At 43.8% G+C, this 16,393-nt stretch overlaps 1 protein-coding gene across 1 annotated transcript in view; it reads left to right on the top strand.

Moving 5' to 3' along the window:
- LOC311140595 (oxysterol-binding protein-related protein 8-like) overlaps positions 1-16,393 on the top strand; it is a 150,366-nt gene that overhangs the window by 27,180 nt on the left and 106,793 nt on the right. The window contains exon 3 of the mRNA XM_084175719.1: positions 3,388-3,494. Within this exon, the coding sequence (XP_084031845.1) occupies positions 3,435-3,494 (60 nt within the window). The 5' untranslated portion in view covers positions 3,388-3,434. The remainder of the gene's footprint in view (positions 1-3,387; positions 3,495-16,393) is intronic.

The raw sequence follows: 16,393 nt of genomic DNA, 5'->3' as shown, positions 1-16,393 counted from the left end.
CTTTAGTCGGAATGCAGCCACCCTGCTCTCCAGTTCCACCAGGCCCTGTCCTCCTTCATTTATGGACATATACAACACTGTCGCCCTCAGCCAGTGATGGCCCGACCAGAAGAAATCCACCAGCTTGCGTTGCAGGTCTGCGAGCAGACCGGCGGGGGGGGGGTTGAGGACAGCCAGTTTATGCCACAGGGAAGATGCCACCAGGTTGTTGATTATCAGCACCCTCCCTCTATATGACACTTGGGACAGGAGCCACCTCCACCTGGCCAGTCTTGACACCACTGCCTGTGACAGCCCCTCACAGTTCTTCCTGACCCACCTCTCCGAGCCCAGGTACACCCCCAAAATGTTAAGCCCTTCACAACCCCACTGCAAACCCCCTGGAAGCAGAGGAGGGACCCTATCCCCCCATGCCACACATAACAGAGCTTTGCTCTTGCCCCAGTTTACCTTAGCTGACGAAGCTCCCTCGTACACCTTCAGACTATTCTCTAGTGCCTGCATATCCTGACCATCCCTGACCATCACAAATGTCATCTGCATACACTGACACTGCTATGCCTGTCCAGCACACTTCCTGCAGTCTCCTGTGTAGCTGGCCCAAAAAAGGCTCAATGGCTAGTGTATATAACTGCCCTGATAGAGGGCATCCTTGTCTAATGCCCTGCCTCAACCAGACTGGCCTACTGAGCCCCCCTCCCACCTTGACCATACATGATGCCCCAGCATACAACATCTTCACATACAGTGGGGGGAAAAAAGTATTTAGTCAGCCACCAATTGTGCAAGTTCTCCCACTTAAAAAGATGAGAGAGGCCTGTAATTTTCATCATAGGTACACGTCAACTATGACAGACAAAATGAGAAAAAAAATCCAGAAAATCACATTGTAGGATTTTTAATGAATTTATTTGCAAATTATGGTGGAAAATAAGTATTTGGTCAATAACAAAAGTTTCTCAATACTTTGGAGCTGGCTGCAGCATGTGGGCAGATATATCTCTCTCCCTCTCTTCTCTCTTCCTCTCTCACTCTCTTCTCTCTCTCTTCTATCTCTCTCCCTCTCTTTCTTCTCTCTCTTTTCTCTCTCTCCGTTCTCTCTTCCTCTCTTTCTCTCTCTCTTCTCTCTCTCTCTCTCTCTCTCTCTCTTCTCTCCCTCTCTTCTCTCTTCCTCTCTCACTCTCTTCTCTCTCTCTCTTCTATCTCTCTCCCTCTCTTTCTTCTCTCTCTTCTCTCCTCTCTCTCGCTCTCTCTCTCTTCTCTCTTCCTCTCGCACTCTCTTCTCTCTCTCTCTTCTATCTCTCTCCCTCTCTTTCTTCTCTCTCTTCTCTCCTCTCTCTTCTCTCCTTTCTCTCTTATTCCTCTCTTTCTCTCTCTTCTCTCTCTCTCCGTTCTCTCTTCCTCTCTTTCTCTCTTTCTCTCTCTCTTCTCTCTTTTCTCTCTCTCTCTCTTCTCTCTCTCTTCTCTCTCTCCCTCTCTTCTCTCTTCTCTCTCTCTTCTCTCTCTCCTCTCTTCTCTCTCTCCCTCTCTTCTCTCTTCTCTCTTCTCTCTTCTCTCTTCTCTCTTCTCTCCTCTCTTTCTTTCTCTCTCTTCTCTCTCTCTCCGTTCTCTCTTCCTCTCTTTCTCTCTTTCTCTCTCTCTTCTCTCTTTTCTCTCTCTCTCTCTCTCTCTCTCACTCTTCTCTCTCCTCTCTCTCCTCTCTCTCTCTCTTCTCTCTCTTCTCTCTCCTCTTCTCTCTCCTCTCTCTCTCTTCTCTCTCTCTCTCTCTCTCTCTCTCCTCTCTCTCTTCTCTCTCTCTCTCTTCTCTCTCTCTCTCTCTCTCTCTCTCTCTCTCTTTCTATTCTCTCTCCTCTCTCTCTCCTCTCTTCTCTCTCTCCTCTCTCTCTTTCTCTCTCTCTCTCTCTCTCTCTCTCTCTCTTTCTCTCTCTCTCTTCTCTCTCTCTCTCTTCTCTCTCTCTCCTCTTTTCTCTCTTCTCTCTCCTCTCTTCTCTCTCCTCTCTCTCTTCTCTCCCTCTCTCCTCTCTCCCCTCTCTCTCTTCTCTCCTCTCTCTCTCTCTTCTCTCTCATCTCTCCTCTCTCTCTCTCCTCTCTCTCTCTCTTCTCTCTTCTCTCTCCTCTCTCTCCCTCTCTCCTCTCTCTCTCTTCTCTCTCCTCTCTCTCTATCTCTCGCTCTCCTCTCTCTCTCTCTCGCTCTCTCGCTCTCTCTCTCCTCTCTCTCCCTCTCTCCTCTCTCTCTCTCTCTCTCCCTTCCTCTCTCTCTCTCTCTTTCTCTCTCTCCCTCCTATCTCTCTCTCTCTAAGCTTATTTTACTCCATTGTTTGTTAACAATGTAATTGTAAAAACAAAGAGGCCTATTTTATAGCATCAAATCATGGTTACAACTATCATTTTGATATCATGGATGGTTAGTCCTTCCATCCATAGCTCTGTCTATGAATTTGAGAGTGATTCGGCCACATGTCTCCAGCCACATGTCTCAGAAACAAAAAAGTGGTGGGGTGACCGCTTTGTTGTTGTTTGAATCCCAGACTGCCCCATTAATGCTGCTGGAGGCTTTCCCCAAGAAACAGAAACCTTCATAACCATTCCTATCTGTGCACTATGTAGGGAATATGGTGTCATTTGGGACGCAACAACAGAAACTGGCAGAGAGTTCCTGTCTCTGTGTCGACCGACAGAAACATGATGTGCCACTGTATTGATCTGCCTCTGTAGAGCTGAGATGAGAGGCTATCTCGGAGGCTCTGATATTGGCTATTAAGATTATTGACGCTTTGGTAGGAGGAGATGTTGCTGTTGATTTGCCAGGGAAAAATGTGACTGCCGCTGTGAAGAGCAGAGAGAGACAGAGAGAGAGCGACGCAATCAGCATCAGCATCAGTTTATGCCTCAGCTGGTGGCAGGTAGGCTAGATTGTCATGTTGGATTGTCGAAAGAAGCAGTTGGAATTTGGAAAGTAAATTAGGGGTAAAGAAATAATTGGGCTTGACTTCTGAGAAGCTTGCAGGAGGACAGATGGCGGATGTCACATTTGAAGTTCAGCCTTGCTCTGAACGGCATCACATATAAGTAATAATTCAAGGGGTGAAAAAAATAAACCAAAATGATCAAAGCCATCTGAAGGTTTGAGCTGCAGATAGCAGCGTATGACCCCTGTACACTGTGCTGCCTGGTTGGCTTCCACTTTCACCTGTGACCTTTTGGCGTATGTCCTGATGTGCTGGGATCTCATTGTTTATGCTGTGTGTGTTTCTGTCGGTCTGTTTCGATTGTGTGTGTGTGTGTGTGTGTGTGTGTTCTTGTCCATCCATCTCCCTTCCTCCCTCCATCTATATGTTAACCTGTCATGTTCTGTCTCTTAACCCGCTCCATTTCTCTCTTCCACAGACATGCAGGCCTCTGAGCATCTCTAACAGGCAGCACTCTGTGGAACCATGGACTCTTCATGTTCTGAGTCCCAGTCCCAGTCACAGGGCGACGGTGAGAAAGTCCTGGTGAGTACAAGGCCCATCCCTCCTCTCTTCTTGGGCAGGAAAATGTCACCTCACAACTTGCAGGAGCATCAAGTCACCTTTTGCCTGGACTTTGCCCTATTAGCTTTGTGCTTCTTGTCCTGTAAAGCCCAATTATAAAGACTTATTCTCTTCCTCCTGGTCCTGGATGTCTTCCTCATTGGTGGCTTTGTCATATGTAATGTCCTTATCAGTGCCGGGTATGTTCAGTTCAGGGCTCTCAGTGTCTTAATGATGGCCGACGGTGCTCATGTTCCTAGCCTGCCACCGGCTTTGACAGTCCCAAACTGAGTCTCAGGCACTTGTGCAGGACATTAAAGGTCGCTTAGCCTTTTCATGCCTCATGTGGGAATGCCAACAGCAGAGAGAGAGGGATATGAAGAGGTGAACGAATGAGGAAGACGAAAACCTGGAGAAGATTAAACCTGACTACTGCTTTCACATACTCACAACTATACACACAACTATTCCCACAATTATAAACTGGGGGGTTCGAGCCCTGAATGCTGATTGGCTGACAGCCGTGGTATACCACGGGTATGACAAAACATCTATTTGCACTGCTCTAATTACGTTGGTAACCAGTTTATAATAGCAATAAGGCACCTCAGGGGTTTGTGGTATATGGCCAATATACCACGGCTAAGGGCTGTATCCAGGCGCTCCGCTTTGCATCTCATCAACCCAGTCATGCACTTTATGAACTTCAGCTCCACTATAAAAAGCATCTAGACATCATCTCCCATTTCTTTTAGACTAACATTTGGTTTTCAACAGCGGAGATTTGAATAAACCTTGCTGTCTGTCTCTCCGACATTTTGCAACATTGTTTCAATATTCAAATTCGATCTCCTGCTGTCCCATAGTAATGAACGTGTCGGGATGAGACAGACAGGCAGGCAGCGTTTCTCATCCGGTCGAAATCATGAATCAGCTGGCATCGTTTTTATGGACATATATATTTTTTAAAGCCATTGAAAAAGGTAAAACGAAACGTGATTGTGTTAGCTGTGTTGTTGGCTAGCTCCTCTGAACAACAGTGTCCTGACGAGTGATCACATTCTCTATGCCAGGCGAAATCGCGCCTCATTAGCTCATTGTTATAGATGTATCCAAATAAATGTCACAGGAAAACAGCTTAAACAAATGCAAATGCAGCTACTTTGCTGTTATTCTGGCTGAACCTTTTGATGTGACTGTAAGTTAGCCGTAGTTGGCTAGCTAGCAGGCAAGGGATAAGAACGTTGCCAGCCAGTATGGCAATGGAACATTTAGAGCGAACGACTGGGTCACGTCTATAGATACAGAACAAAAAGACTGAACGACTGGGTCGCGTCCATAGATACAGAACAAAAAGACTGAACGACTGGGTTGCATCTATAGATACAGAACAAAAAGACTGAACGACCGGGTCATGTCTATAGATACAGAACAAAAAGACTGAACGACTGGGTCGCATCTATAGATACAGAACAAAAAGACTAAACGACTGGGTCGCGTCTATAGATACAGAAAAAAAGACTGAACGACTGGGTCACGTCTATAGATACAGAACAAAAAGACTGAACGACTGGGTCGCGTCTATAGATACAGAAAAAAAGACTGAACGACTGGGTCACGTCTATAGATACAGAACAAAAAGACTGAACGACTGGGTCACGTCTATAGATACAGAACAAAAAGACTGAACGACTGGGTCATGTCTATAGATACAGAACAAAAAGACTGAACGACTGGGTCACGTCTATAGATACAGAACAAAAGACTGAACGACTGGGTCACGTCTATAGATACAGAACAAAAAGACTGAACGACTGGGTTGCATCTATAGATACAGAACAAAAAGACTGAACGACTGGGTCACGTCTATAGATACAGAACAAAAAGAATGAACGACTGGGTCACGTCTCTAGCAACCCTAGATATGTGTCAGGACTAGCTTGTGGAAGGATGAAATAGTACGAATAAATTAATCAAAATAACATGTTTAATGAAAACATGTCAATCATTACTTTGTCTCGGGCCTAACAACACCCGTGCCAATATATCCAACAAACACCGGCTTCTCTGGCATTATCACTTAACTATACCCACAGCTACAGTGAGGGAAAAAAGTATTTGATCCCCTGCTGATTTTGTACGTTTGGCCACTGACAGTGAGAGACGGAATAACAACAAAAGAATCCAGAAAAACGCATGTCAAAAATGTTATAAATTGATTTGCATTTTAATGAGGGAAATAAGTATTTGACCCCTCTGCATAACATGACTTAGTACTTGGTGGCAAAACCCTTGTTGGCAATCAGAGGTCAGACGTTTCTTGTAGTTGGCCACCTGGTTTGCGCACATCTCAGGAGGGATTTTGTTCCACTCCTCTTTGCAGATCTTCTCCAAGTCATTAAGGTTTTGAGGCTGACGTTTGGCAACTCGAACCTTCAGCTCCCTCCACAGATTTTCTATGGGATTAAGGTCTGGAGACTAGCTAGGCCACTCCAGGACCTTAATGTGCTTCTTCTTGAGCCACTCCTTTGTTGCCTTGGCGGTGTGTTTTGGGTCATTGTCATGCTGGAATACCCATCCACGACCCATTTTCAACGCCCTGGCTGAGGGAAGGAGGTTCTCACCCAAGATTTGACGGTACATGGCCCCGTCCATCGTCCCTTTGATGCGGTGAAGTTGTCCTGTCCCCTTCGCAGAAAAACACCCCCAAAGCATAATGTTTCCACCTCCATGTTTGACGGTGGGGATGGTGTTCTTGGGGTCATAGGCAGTATTCCTCCTCCTCCAAACACGGCGAGTTGAGTTGATGCCAAAGAGCTCGATTTTGGTCTCATCTGACCACAACACTTTCACCCAGTTCTCCTCTGAATCATTCAGATGTTCATTGGCTTTCTTGAGCAGGGGGACATTGCAGGCGCTGCAGGATTTCAGTCCTTCACGGCGAAGTGTGTTACCAATTGTTTTCTTGGTGACTATGGTCCCAGCTGCCTTGAGATCATTGACAAGATCCTCCCGTGTAGTTCTGGGCTGATTCCTCACAGTTCTCATGTTCATTGCAACTCCACGAGGTGAGATCTTGCATGGAGCCCCAGGCCGAGGGAGATTGACAGTTATTTTGTGTTTCTTCCATTTGCGAATAATCGCACCAACTGTTGTCACCTTCTCACCAAGCTGCTTGGCGATGGTTTTGTAGGCCATTCCAGCCAAATACTTATTTCCCTCATTTAAAATGCAAATCAATTTATAACATTTTTGACATGCGTTTTTCTGGATTTTTGTTTTGTTATTCTGTCTCTCACTGTTCAAATAAACCTACCATTAAAATTATAGACTGATCATTTCTTTGTCAGTGGGCAAACGTACAAAATCAGCAGGGGATCAAAAACGTATTTCCCTGACTCTATACCCATAGCTATACCCACAGCTATACCCACAGCTATACACATGCTGGCAGATAAACACAAAATACACAAACACATGTTGTATCATCATCATCGGCGATCACTCTAGTCCAGTATGATTGTCCTCCATGGGGACTTCTATGTGTGGGTCTTCAGATGGCTGTAGAGGCCTGGCTGAGCTCCACAGGCTATGTTGCTGTCAAGTTCTGCGTGATTTCTGGCTGACCACAGCTCTGCCCAAACTTGAAAACGGCTTTATCCTTGATGAACGCAAAGGACAACTCAAAACTGTTCACTTTATGATTTTTTATTGTCATAAAGATGGAACAGAATAGGTTGATAATCTTCAAAACACACAAACAAAACCCATGGATTAGTTACAAATAACTCTCAATTCCACTTTCTCAAAAATAAGCATAAACTAATGTTACTGAATCCTCAAACCTAACCAAACAATAATTTCATCATTTAGATTAACCTAGGATCATTGCAAGTTAATAATTAAATATCAATATCATAATTAAACATTTAACAATACACATGATTATAGTAACGTTACTGTCTACGTTCACATAATGAAGTCTTCACTATTTAATTTAATTAATAATTGTATTGTATGTTACAACCAAACCAAAAGGGCATATAGAAGCATGAATTCACAACACATTCTGTCCTACCAGTTGCGTCTTTGGATGATCAGGAGCTGTGGTCATTGGTATCTCTTCTCAGGAATGAGTGAGAGCCAAGTAAGCTTTTACCAAACATTTCGATGCCATGCACATGCACTGCTTGTGGGTGCGCAGGTTAATATGGTCCCCAGAGCACTTCCTGGTGGTTGGTTTCAACAGCTCCAGTTGCATGGTTGCCCCCTGCAGGTTGGGAGTGCTTTGAGCACCCTGGGTGGATTTAGGCTTGAGTGCTCGGTATAGCTTGTAGTCAGGAATTGACACAACAGTTGCAGTGTGGGCATGTGTGAGTGATGGTTGTGATGATTGTTGGGTCTTCCTGGTGTTGAGTCTGTCCTTGCGTAGCTGCCGCTTGTTCTCTGTCAGAGCCCCAGGTGTTACAAGTCACCCATAAACAGGGTGGTGCTACCTCCCTCCCTCTGTGAATCTCTCAGACAGTGTGCTCATTAAAATGGCACACATGCCAGGGACAAACAAGCAAGAGGTTGGTTGGTTCAATACTGATGGGATTACAGGCTGAGTTTTGAACCCGGTCACCCCTTCCCTCACCCTCAAGACTAAGGACACCATTCAGAATGTACACTGAGTATACAAAACATTAAGAACACCTGCTCTTTCCGTGACATAGACTGACCAGGTGAATCCTAAATATTAGGAACTGAATATTAGGAAGGTGTTCCTAATCTTTGGTATACTCCGTGTACATAAGCGTGCGTGATTCTGACTTCATTGATGTCAATTGGAGACTTCCGATTTAGAAACTCCTAGTTAACCATTGTTAAGATCAGAATAGGTGACCCCTGACCCAATATGGAAAGGTGAATGGTCGTTTTCCATGTAGAACTCCCTCCCTTAAACCCCCAGTCCAGAAGAATCTCAATATCGAGTTCCTCCTCAAACTTTCAGGAGTAGCGCTCAGAGCCTGCTTAGGGCTGGGCGATATCAAATGAATTCAATTAATTTGAATGTATGTTTTAGCGCGATGTTCCAAATGCCTGTATCACAGAATCAAGGTTTTAATTTTGTTTCGTTTTCATGAGCGTTCTATGTTTTTTTTTTGGTCTCATCTACTTCGCTCCTTCTGTGCTGTGTTCACTGTGTACCTTCCTACTCTCACACAGACACCAAGCCCCTCCTCCTTCTGTGCTGTGTTCACTGTGTACCTTCTCACACAGACACCAAGCCCCTCCTCCTTCTGTGCTGTGTTCACTGTGTACCTTCCTACTCTCACACAGACACCAAGCCCCTCCTCCTTCTGTGCTGTGTTCACTGTGTACCTTCCTACTCTCACACAGACACCAAGCCCCTCCTCCTTCTGTGCTGTGTTCACTGTGTACCTTCCTATTCTCACACAGACACCAAGCCCCTCCTCCTTCTGTGCTGTGTTCACTGTGTACCTTCCCACTCTCACACAGACACCAAGCCCCTCCTCCTTCTGTGCTGTGTTCACTGTGTACCTTCCTACTCTCACACAGACACCAAGCCCCTCCCCCTGCAACTCACAACAACAAAGAGACAAAAGATCACATCTTCCTCGCTGACAACAAGCAGTTTAAACTCGCTATTTGCGTTTGAGGTTTGGTCCAACAGAATCGGTCATATGGACGACGAAACGCTTAGACATTATTTTACTGTAATACAGGAGAACTTAACCTTTCTAATGATGCCCTTTTTATGTCTCAACTCCCAAAATGTAGAACAGATCAGACCCTACTGAAACAAGAGTATCAATGATGATGATTGATTGTGGAAAATGTATGCTCAGTTTCTGTCACGCGTGGCATTGTCAGACAGTTATACGCTAGCTATCTAGTCTGTGTTTAATAAATGTGCAATGACCATAGATATACACATTTATATAAGGAATTGGCAACACGTTCTCATTCTGAGAAATATGCATCTTCTTATCCAGGTAGGCCACTTGAACAGTTCAACTGTTCTACCTTGTTAGCAAGCAAATAGATCCAAGTTGGCTAGACTTGAAATAAAACGTTTAGCTGGCTACTCACTACACGTGGGCTTGTGCTCGAGATTGTTTGAGACCTGTGTTAATTTTTTATAAAGCCTGGTACAAGAAGTTGGTCATTATTAGTGGATGTGCATTGTGAATGGTTCTGGTTAAATTTGTAACAAAAAGGGCATTTTCATAGACAGACTTGAAAGCCAGATCAGTGATTATTGCAAAAAAAAGCAGGTTAAATGATTTTAATAAAATAATTAGTGGGTCTTATGGTTGTGGAAGGCTTATATTTAGCCTAGGTATAATTTTACAAGCCCTGAATTCATTAGATTATTCCTGACTGTTTGAAGTGCGGTGTATTGACTTTAAATTTTTCAACAAAGCTTATTTAGAGAAATCGTTAAAGAAATAGAGATATACAGTGCCTTGCAAAAGTATTCATCCCCCTTGGCATTTTTCCTATTTTGTTGCATTACAACTTGTAATTTAAATTGATTTTTATTTTGGATTTCATGTAATGGACATACACATAATAGTCCAAATTGGTGAAGTGAAATGAAAAAAACAACTTGTTTCAAAAAATTCTAAGAAATGAATAACAGAAAAGTGGTGCGTGCATATGTATTCACCCCCTTTGCTATGAAGCCCCTAAATAAGATCTGGTGCAACCAATTACCTTCAGAAGTCACATAATTAATTAAATAAAGTCCACCTGTGTGCAATCTAAGTGTCACATGATCTGTCACATTATCTCAGTATATATATATATATATATATATATATATATATATATATATATATATATATATACACACCTGTTCTGAAAGGCCCCAGAGTCTGCAACACCACTAAGCAAGGGGCACCACCAAGCAAGCGGCACCATGAAGACCAAGGAGCTCTCCAAACAGGTCAGGGACAAAGTTGTAGAGAAGTACAAATCAGAGTTGGGTTATAAAAAAATATCAGAAACTTTGAACATCCCACGGAGCACCATTTAAATCCATTATTAAAAAATGGAAAGAATATGGCACCACAACAAACCTGCCAAGAGAGGGCCGCCCACCAAAACTCACGGACCAGGCAAGGAGGGCATTAATCAGAGAGGCAGCAAAGAGACCAAAGATAACCCTGAAGGAGCTGCAAAGCTCCACAGCGGAGATTGGAGTATCTGTCCATAGGACCACTTTAAGCTGTACACTCCACAGAGCTGGGCTTTACGGAAGAGAGGCCAGAAAAAAGAAAAAGAAAAAAATAAGCAAACACATTTGGTGCTCGCCAAAAGGCATGTGGGAGACTCCCCAAACATATGGAAGAAGGTACTCTGGTCAGATGAGACTAAAATTGAGCTTTTTGGCCATCAAGGAAAACGCTATGTCTGGCGCAAACCCAACACCTCTCATCACCCCGAGAACACCATGTTTTTCATCATGTTTTTCATGGGACTGGGAAACTGGTCAGAATTGAAGGAATGATGGATGGCGCTAAATACAGGGAAATTCTTGAGGGAAACCTGTTTCAGTCTTCCAGAGATTTGAGACTGGGAATGAGGTTCACCTTCCAGCAGGACAATGACCCTAAGCATACTGCTAAAGCAACACTCGAGTGGTTTAAGGGGAAACATTTAAATGTCTTGGAATGGCCTAGTCAAAGCCCAGACCTCAATCCAATTGAGAATCTGTGGTATGACTTAAAGATTGCTGTACACCAGCAGAACCCATCCAACTTGAAGGAACTGGAGCAGTTTTGCCTTGAAGAATGTTGAAAAATCCCAGTGGCTAGATGTGCCAAGCTTATAGAGACATACCCCAAGAGACTTGCAGCTGTAATTGCTGCAAAAGGTGGCTCTACAAAGTATTGACTTTGGGGGGGTGAATAATTATGCACGCTCAAGTTTTTTCTGTTTTTTTGTCTTATTTCTTGTTTGTTTCACAATAAAAAATATGTTTTATCTTCAAGGTGGTAGGCATGTTACGTAAATCAGATGATACAAACCCCCCAAAAAACAATTTTAATTCCAGGTTGTAAGGCAACAAAATAGGAAAAATGCCAAGGGGGGTGAATACTTTCGCAAGCCACTGTATGTCGTGAATCTCCCGTACATAAAAAAAAAATCGACCTATGATTTGTAGGCCTTATCGCTCAGCCCTAAACCTTCTGTTATTGGAGAAACATTATCTCACCTTAATCATAATCCTCATTGGCATTTCTTGCAGCGGGTGCATTGGCAATTAACAGAACAGGCTGTCTCTCCAAAGGGGTTTCACACACAATGGCATCAGTGTGATTATACAGTAACAGGACAAAAGACCCTGTTTTCGTCCCAAATGACATCCTATTCCCTAAATGGTGCAGTACTTTTGATCAGAACCCTCTGGTCAAAAGTAGTGCACTAAATAGGGTATAGGGTGCCATTTGGGGCACATGTCGTTTCTATTCCTCTCAGCTAATGAGGGAGCAGGTTAGACTTTAATTGTGGGAATATTTAAGTGTGGGAATTTCTCTGAATGGTCTCCTAAGACTGCGTTGCAAGACGAAGTGCGTTCCTACGGTCCACAAATGACAAGAGCTGCTGTTGTGGCTTGACCATGCAAGACTCCCCAGTGGGCTTATTGTAGATGGCATTTCTTGCTGTTGTTTACTGAAACATGAGAGGGATAGCAGCAAACACAAAAACAAAGATCAGGGTAGCTGGGATCGGCTCCAACAATAGACGGTCCCAAATGATCGGCACAATAAGGAACAGTTCATTGAAGGCTTTCAGTGGTCTGGGCTGGAGTCCAGTTTCTGACTGACCAATTACAGCATCCTCTATTAGGTTGGTTGTCTTTAGTCAGTTATACTAGGCCTGCCTTTGGAAATACACACACACACACACACACACACACACACACACACATGCTCCTAATTCAGTTCCAGCAAATTGTGCTGGTTGAGTAACAGAGGTCTTCCCATGATCGTGAACGAAAGAAGAAAGGAGAAGTTTCTTCTCTCTTTGTAACAATGAAAGAGAGCGAGAGGCCATAAGAAAGGCCTCTATTGATGTCACTTCTCTGGTTGACATCTCAGAGACTTACAAAAGAGAGATGTCACAGAGCGACAGCCGAGGAACCTGCGAGCATCAGTAATCATTGATAGATGAGCAGGGGTTGCCAAGATGCCTGGCGGTGCAAACAACCATTTATTTCAGCGAATGTTTTACGATCTGTCAGTTCTCACCACTACCGTTACATTGGCATTAATCTGGAGCTGGGGTTGTGCACTCAGACCAGGGCGGTGAGTTTTTACGTTCCTTGGAAACTAAAAGTGCTGTAAATCATTTCCTTAGTTGTATATGCTACTTCTTCCTTAAAGGGAAGTTCACCCATTTTACAAAATGTTTATCTGGCCACTGTCTCCAAATGCTAACTTTTTAGTATTTGTGGCACAAAACCCAATGCAAGTCAATAGTGAATAGGTGAACTATCCCTATAAACGTAGTAATTTTAAGTCGGGCTCAGCGGGAGTTCTCAGCACAGATTAGTTCTGTACCCTAATTAAAGTAGTTAGTATTATACTGAAAATGAGCCTCTGATCTCTCGTAATGTTTGTTTGTCTGGAGTCTAGTAGGGGCAAAGCTCTGTTCTTCTGTTGTCTCCTCTCCTCCCTCAGCAGAGTGTGGGAAACCGGCAAGGTTTTGTGGTCACTCACTTACTTTCTTTCTGCTTAGGCCTAACCCCAGGGCCTGTGTCCCTCTTCACAGGAATCATGACCCTTCTCAACAGGCTAGATTTATACTATACCACCACAGTAGTGTCTTTGTGCAGGTGGCACTTTTTTTTTCTTGAACAATGTACCTCACATTTTTAGGCGTGGGTTGTGGAAATTAAGCTAGCTAGTGTTTTTGCCACCAATTTTTATTTATTTAATTTATACAAATGTTTCTGTCTAGCACCAGTCATTATACTAGAATTTGCCTTATTGAGGTAAAATGACATCTCTGGTACTTGTTACAGTGAGGGGAAAAAAGTATTTGATCCCCTGCTGATTTTGTACGTTTGCCCACTGACAAAGACATGATCAGTCTATAATTTTAATGGTAGGTTTATTTGAACAGTGAGAGACAGAATAACAACAAAAAAATCCAGAAAAACGCATGTCAAAAATGTTATAAATTGATTTGCATTTTAATGAGGTAGTGGGTTCGATCCCCGGGACCACCCATACACAAAAATGTATGCACGCATGACTGTAAGTCGCTTTGGATAAAAGCGTCTGCTAAATGGCATATTATTTTATTATTATATTATAATGAGGGAAATAAGTATTTGACCCCTCTGCAAAACATGACTTAGTACTTGGTGGCAAAGTACTGTACTTAGTACTGTGGCAATCACAGAGGTCAGACGTTTCTTGTAGTTGGCCACCAGGTTTGCACACATCTCAGGAGGTATTTTGTTCCACTCCTCTTTGCAGATCTTCTACAAGTCATTAAGTTTTCGAGGCTGACATTTGGCAACTCGAACCTTCAGCTCCCTCCACAGATTTTCTATGTGATTAAGGTCTGGAGACTGGCTAGGCCACTCCAGGACCTTAATATGCTTCTTCTTGAGCCACTCCTTTGTTGCCTTGGCCGTGTGTTTTGGGTCATTGTCATGCTGGAATACCCATCCACGACCCATTTTCAATGCCCTGGCTGAGGGAAGGAGGTTCTCACCCAAGATTTGACGGTACATGGCCCTGTCCATCGTCCCCATGTCCTGTCCCCTTAGCAGAAAAACACCCCCAAAGCATAATGTTTCCACCTCCATGTTTGACGGTGGGGATGGTGTTCTTGGGGTCATAGGCAGCATTCCTCCTCCTCCAAACACGGCCAGTTGAGTTGATGCCAAAGAGCTCCATTTTGGTCTCATCTGACCACAACACTTTCACCTAGTTCTCCTCTGAATCATTCAGATATTCATTGGCAAACTTCAGACGGCCCTGTATATGTGCTTTCTTGAGCAGGGGGACCTTGCGGGCGCTGTAGGATTTCAGTCCTTCACGACGTAGTGTGTTACCAATTGTTTTCTTGGTGACTATGGTCCCAGCTTCCTTGAGATCATTGACAAGATCCTCCCGTGTAGTTCTGGGCTGATTCCTCACAGTTCTCATGTTCATTGCAACTCCACGAGGTGAGATCTTGCATGGAGCCCCAGGCCGAGGGAGATTGACAGTTATTTTGTGTTTCTTCCATTTGCGAATAATTGCACCAACTGTTGTCACCTTCTCACCAAGCTGCTTGGCGATGGTCTTTTGTAGCCCATTCCAGCCTTGTGTAGGTCTACAATCTTGTCCCTGACATCCTTGGATAGCTCTTTGGTCTTGGCCATGGTGGAGAGTTTGGAATCTGATTGATTGATTGCTTCTGTGGACAGGTCTCTTTTATACAGGTAACAAACTGAGATTAGGAGCACTCCCTTTAAGAGTGTGCTCCTAATCTCAGCTCGTTACCTGTATAAAAGACACCTGGGAGCCAGAAATCTTTCTGATTGAGAGGGGGTCAAATACTTATTTCCCTCATTAAAATGCAAATCAATTTATAACATTTTTGACATGCGTTTTTCTGGATTTTTTTGTTGTTATTCTGTCTCTCACTGTTCAAATAAACCTACCATTAAAATTATAGACTGATCATTTCTTTGTCAGTGGGCAAATGTACAAAATCAGCAGGGGATCAAATACTTTTTTCCCTCACTGTATATTGACTGGGTTTGAACCTGGGTCTCCTGTGCACCACAACATTGTGTTAGCCCACTGAGCTAAAGCCGCTAGGCCACCGAATGCTGCTGGGTGGTCTTCAAGTTGAGCCAGTTATGGTCATTTGAACGGCTTTTAAAGCAGATCACTTTTGGAGCATTTATGGCCAGACCCAATCTCTGGATGGCGGGTTTCCAAACTGCTCTGAAAACAACAATGTTTTGCAATGTTTGACCTTTGACGATACTTGCAGCCCGGTCTCAAAGGTGCAATTACCTTTACTGAAATACGCCTTGTGGAAGCAAACAGTAGCTATATCGCCTAGCGTGACTTAGCTTGTGTGGAAGGTCAGCAATAAGCCACTGAAGGAGTGCAAACACCTATTGAATCATCCCAACCACTTGTCTGACCCCTCTCTTTCACACCTTCTGTTCCACCGTAGGCACAACACACGCCAGATACAGGAAGTCATGCGGGCTTGTTGTTTCTATGGATGCATCCCAAATGACACCCTATTCTCTATATAGTGCACTACTTTAGACCAGGGCCCTATGGGACGCAGCCTATATCATCACGCCAGCTAGTGTTCAGCCTGGCCCTACATAGAAAAGTCGGAAACAAAATCTGTCCAATAATAGCTCAGTATTCTCCCCATGTGATCACAATTAGATTATGTGGAATGTAGATGTTTTTTTGTCATTTGAAGCCCTCTGAAAAAATAAGATGCCTCATTCTGTACCCTTGGAGTCTAACCCTGACATCAAAACAGGGCCTTCAATTTAACCTTGATTTTAAAACAGGGCCTTCAGTTTAACCCTGACGTAATAACAGGGCCTTTAGTTTAACCCTGACTTCAAAACAGGGCCTTCAGTGTAACCCTGACTTCAAAACAGGGCCTTTAGTTTAACCCTGACTTCAAAACAGGTCCTTCAGTTTAACCCTGAAGTAATAACAGGGCCTTCAGTTTAACCCTGACTTCAAAACAGGGCCTTCAGTGTAACCCTGACTTCAAAACAGGGCCTTTAGTTTAACCCTGACCTCAAAACAGGGCCTTCAGTTTAACCCTGACTTCAAAACAGGGCCTTCAGTTTAACCCTGACTTCAAAAAAGGGCCTTCAG

This window comes from Coregonus lavaretus (genome assembly GCF_964263955.1).
Source record: "Coregonus lavaretus genome assembly, chromosome: 13".
NCBI classification, from domain to species: Eukaryota; Metazoa; Chordata; class Actinopteri; order Salmoniformes; family Salmonidae; genus Coregonus; species Coregonus lavaretus.
The sequence above is the reverse complement of the archived record's forward strand: the minus strand, read 5'-3'. Positions and strand labels throughout refer to the sequence as shown.